Source organism: Apium graveolens, chromosome 4, assembly GCF_009905375.1.
Source record: "Apium graveolens cultivar Ventura chromosome 4, ASM990537v1, whole genome shotgun sequence".
Lineage (NCBI taxonomy): Eukaryota > Viridiplantae > Streptophyta > Magnoliopsida > Apiales > Apiaceae > Apium > Apium graveolens.
In genome coordinates, this window is record NC_133650.1 from 85,662,567 (window position 1) to 85,667,782 (window position 5,216).

The 5,216-nt window shown below is 31.7% G+C and overlaps 1 protein-coding gene across 1 annotated transcript; it reads left to right on the plus strand.

Moving 5' to 3' along the window:
• The first annotated feature begins 2,691 nt into the window (after positions 1-2,691).
• On the plus strand, positions 2,692-5,216 carry LOC141718142 (large ribosomal subunit protein eL34-like). Its single transcript, XM_074520518.1, has 4 exons — positions 2,692-2,850; positions 3,086-3,165; positions 4,580-4,689; positions 4,811-5,216. The coding sequence occupies exons 1-4, from the start codon at positions 2,772-2,774 to the stop codon at positions 4,899-4,901; spliced, it is 360 nt and encodes a 119-aa protein (XP_074376619.1). The 5' UTR covers positions 2,692-2,771; the 3' UTR covers positions 4,902-5,216.

The window sequence follows — 5,216 nt, forward strand, 5'->3', positions numbered from 1 at the left end:
AATTTGTTGAACCTTTCAAAAACTTATGCAATTCCTTTTTTAGGAGTTGCCATGAAACCCTCATACTGAGACACCAATATTCTCCTTTGATTTGATCTTACTTCCTCAGTACCCTCACACAAAATCTCAATCTTCTCCCAGATTTGTTTGGCTGTCTCACAGTTTACAATATTGTTGTACATGATATTGTCAAGTGACTCTATCAGAATTAGTTGCAGGTCACTATCCAGAGAGACTTTTTCTTTTTAGGTTCAGTGTATTTTGAGGGGTCTTTAGGGGCATAATGAGCTGGAATGACCATATCTCCATCAGTAGATTCATCAACCCTTTTTATGGGAATAAAAGGGTCATTCTTAAGAAACTGGATGTACATTAGGTTGGCCATCCTTATGAACAACATCATCTTCTTTTTCCAAAGTGTATAATTGATTTTATCAAAGGTTGGTATCTTGACACTGCTTATCTTTTGTGCACTCATACTTTCAAGATATTTATTTGTTTGTTTCATATTTTGCTCTGATAGCACTTGTTAGCTATTGAGTGCAACATAGGGGGTGAATGTGTTTCTTTGATTTTTAACCTTTTAAAAACAGTTTGGATTTTAAGTGAACAAGGCAGTTTCTAATTTGCAGAGATATTGTGTTAACAGAACTAAAACAACAAGCACAATATTTCAAAACTCACTTACTTTGTATTAATTAAGTTTGTCTTGCTACAAATTCTGTGTTCTTAAAAATGTAAGAACTCAGCTTCTTCCTTGAGAGAATACAAAAAAATATGAATCTGTTTGTTACTTCTAAACAAAGGATCAATACATGATTTATACACTAGTAGTAAGAGTTTACAAGACTTGCACTAAAATGTACTAAACTACTTTCTAAATCAACCTTTTTCTATTTCCATTTCTAGCTTAGCAAATCTGTACAGAATCTTGTAGGTCTGTGACCATCCTTTGTCCAGTTAATCTGGACCTTGATCTTGTATTCTCCCAGCTACTTTGTAGACTTTTCAATTTAGTGAATAGATCATTTGTTGACTGATAATCTTGAATCTTGAACTTGTCTGCATTCTGTATTTGAGAGGCATATCGAGATCTCTAGTTTGTTCTATAGAGAAGTGACATCTCGATAAGTATAATGACTTATCGAGATCTCCGAGTTCTCTATAGGTATATTTGGCTTGTCGAGGTCTCTTGATCTTTGTATGAGAAATGACTTGTCGATATGTCAGAGATCTCTACATGTAGAAGTGATTTGTCGATATCTATGAGATCTCTACATACATATTTTGACTTGTCGATATCTTTGAGATCTCTAATGAGAAATTGACTTGCCGATATCTCCAATTTTTCACATCTTCATTTGACTTGTCGATATCTCTGAGTTCTCTACATGCAGAAATGACTTGTCGATATATCTGAGACTCGTCTATAAGCCATTTTGGACTTCTCGATAAGTCTTTCTGGACTTCTCGAATAACTTCTCGATATTGCTTGATCTGTCTTGAATTTGTTCACAGTAAAATCCTCCAGTCTAATCTTCTAACCTTTTTACAGATTCAAGAAATATAATACATAATAGAAAATTGATTATCAAACAATTAAATCTCAGGGTTGTCAATGTGACTTAGTCTTATTATTATACAAGCAAGTCTTTCACAAAATTAAACAACATCCACATAACAATATAATTATATTATATCATTCACAATAAAGTTAAAAATTGCCATGTGTTTTGATGAAGCCATGTGACTTCTGATGTACTACTATATCAGGTTTTTTATGATAGTTAATTATTAATCAGACTAAAATCAATAAAAAATATGAAAATATTGTTAATGTGTGTATACGATCACGCGTAGGGGTGAACAATAGGTCATACCTGGACCGAATTGAATAGGAACCGAAAGAACCGAGAACCGAAATAAGAATATTTCAAGAATCGAGCTGGACCCGTTTATATGTCAGAATCCAATCGGAACTGATTCGTAAATTTCGGTTCGGTTCCGAAATGAAAGAACTGAATTTTTATCTTTTTCATATTCATTTATTTTGCATATTATTTTATATTTTAAGTTTTTTTAAATTTTGACTAATTTTGATTATTTATTAAAGGTAGCTTAGTTAAAGAATTTTTTTGGGTACCTTATTTTGCATTAGATTACTTTCTAACATATAATAAGAAGAAAGTTTTTTGTAAAAACAATCAAAACACAACATATATTTAAATAAATGAATAATACAATATAAAATTATATTTTTCTTGAAATTTATTATAATATTATAAATAAGAAAATATAATACATTATATATACACATATATTTATAATTTTTTTATATTTATTCATATGTAGTACAGTTCAGTTCTTACAGTTTTATGTTAAAAACCGAATCAGACCAAGGACCAATATTTGTAGAAAAATAAGAATCGAAACCGACCCGAGTTAGTTAAGGATTGAATCAAAATCGAAATTTTGGTTTTGTTCATTTCGGGTCTCGATTTTGAACCGAAAAATACTCACTCCTAGATCCTAATAACGTGATAACCTTAAAAAGAAAATTAATTTTGAAAATAATATAAAAAATGAAAAATAATGGGAAACATCTAAATAAATCCTATCCGTCAAAAACGGAGAAGCGAACGAGTACTAGCCACACGATGTAGGGTTTTAAACAGGGGAAGTGATATATAGCCATTGTATCTCTTTTAAAACACTCTTTTGGTTCACCATCTCAAAGCAGAGTCGCCGTTTAAAGCAAAAGCAGAGGAAGAATGGTTCAGCGTCTTACTTATCGCAAACGCCACAGTTATGCCACCAAATCCAACCAGCACAGAATTGTCAAAACCCCTGGTACTCTTTTCAAAACCTCCCTTTTTTTTAAATTTTGTTAATTACTGGTTATTGATTTTTTTAAGAATATGTATGTTGTTTAATTTTTGATTAATGACTTTATTGTCGTGTATATGTCTTTATTAGTGATTTTTGTAATTAGTTGTAAAAGTGATTGTTTAGATTTGGGAAATGTGAGGTTAAAATTATGTAAATGGTGATATTTTAAAATTTAATTTTTTTGATGAAATTTTAGGAGGTAAGCTGGTTTATCAGACAACTAAGAAGAGAGCCAGTGGACCTAAGTGCCCTGTTACCGGAAAGCGAATCCAGGGGGTATAGTTTTTTCCTCGTTTATTTTCGATATTTTTGCTATTTACATTGTGCATTTGCCAATTTTTAGCTATTCATTTGTGTTTTAGTTGTTACATTTGGGCTTGTATGGTCTAGATTGTAGGTGCAGGGAATTTTTTATTGGTGTAGTTTTCGTATGCGTTATTGGTTTTTAGTTATCGGCTAAATCCTAATGGCATTGCCTGAATGATATGATTATGTTTTGTTCTGAAGTTATGTTTCAGCTCTACGTTTGGAAAACATTAATTCTGCTTAATCTATTGGAATTGAGGATAATGTACTTTGTTTTGCTTTCTAATTCTGAGAGGCTACTATTTGGTGTTGTCTTGTACTTACATTCACTTTTATTTATCTTGTGTAATAGAAGTTGGTCCAAAATTGCTCTGATTCTAGTTGTAATATGATATTCGGAGTCATGATCTGGTCGGCGTGGTACATGAATTGCAAGGAAAATGTATAGCTTGTGATTTGTATTCTGTTGAATGTGTTTGCTAAAAGAACTCAACATACATTTAAACTATTCATTTGTGTTTTAGTTGTTTATATGGCTAAAGAGTTGTTACATTTGGGCTTGTATTATCTAGATTGTAGGGGCAAGGAATTTTTTATTGGTATATTTGTTGTATGCCTATCAGCTAAATCCTAATGTCATTGCCTGAATGATATGATTATGCTTTGATTCTGAAGTTATTCATATTTTTTTGATTATCTAGAAGAATGCTAGTGTTTCAGCTTTACGTTTGGAAAACATTAATTCTGCTTAATCTATTTGAATTGAGGAAAATGTACTTTGTTTTGCTTTCTAATTCTGAGTGAGGCTACTATTTAATGTTGTCTTGTGCATAAATTCACTTTCATTTATCTCGTGTAATAGAAGTTGGTTCTAAATTGCTCTGATTCTAGTTGTAAGTTCTCAATCATTCTGTTTTTTTACTTCACTATTAGGAAATCTTGGTAGAAATCCTGTGGTTGACGATAATATGATATTTGGAGTCATGATCTGGTCGGCGTGGTACATGAATTGCAAGGAAAATGTATAGCTTGTGATTTTTTATTCTGTTAAATGTGTTTGGTAAAAGAACTCAACATACATTTGAACTATTAAAGCACACCTCTTATATTGGATATTGAAGAAAATGAGTCAATAACACGTGACAATGACATTCACTAGCAACACTCTATTCAAAATCGATAACTGTGGCTTATTTAAGAAGTGAAATATCTGCTTCGTATTAGAAATGTAAAAGAAAATTTTAGGGTCCACAATTAGTTGTATTGTATGTGTTGATGCATTGATGAGCTTTAATGGAAGGATCTTTAAATATTACTATCAATTTGTATACATTCTGCATTTTGTTTATAAATTATCGTCTAGTAAATGTTGGATGTATTGCAGATTCCTCATTTGAGACCTGCTGAATACAAGAGATCTAGATTGTCCAGAAACCGAAGAACTGTCAACCGTGCGTATGGTGGAGTGTTATCTGGAGGTGCTGTCAGGGAGAGGTATGTGATACCATAAATTTTTACGTTGCAAAATTCTCTAGATCTCCTCTCTGCAATTTTTATTTCTGGAATTGTATTAGAGTTCTATTTTGGCTAAATCCTAATTGTAATTTGTTGATAGGATCATCCGAGCCTTTTTGGTTGAAGAGCAAAAGATTGTAAAGAAGGTTTTGAAGATTCAGAAGTTAAAGGAGAAAGTTACAAAGAGTTAAACATGTGACGTGAAGTGTTATTCCTTATGAATGATCACAAGCTTGAATCCAATTTTGATTTTGGTAATTACTTAGGAAGAAGTATGGGAATGATCATTTTAGTTTACCTTCGATCGAAATGCGCGTTTCTAGCTTAATTTGCTTCAGACTTCTTGGGTACTTCATCTCTGTCGAAAAAAATCAACTTCTGGAGTTTTATTTTGTATTATTGTGCTTTTGATATTGCAGACCTGTTTGACAATTGATATTTTGGTTAATTGCTGGTTTTCATTTCAAACATTATGTCAAATCATTGACGCCTTGTAGTTTGCATTA

What these genes read in the sequence shown, in the direction of transcription:
- LOC141718142 (XM_074520518.1), top strand. Translation starts at nt 2,772, where the DNA reads ATGGTTCAGCGTCTTACTTATCGCAAACGCCACAGTTATGCCACCAAA. An exon ending in CAGAATTGTCAAAACCCCTG is followed by an intron (nt 2,851 to 3,085) that starts GTACTCTTTTCA and finishes ATGAAATTTTAG; the next exon opens with GAGGTAAGCTGGTTTATCAG. An exon ending in CCGGAAAGCGAATCCAGGGG is followed by an intron (nt 3,166 to 4,579) that starts GTATAGTTTTTT and finishes GATGTATTGCAG; the next exon opens with ATTCCTCATTTGAGACCTGC.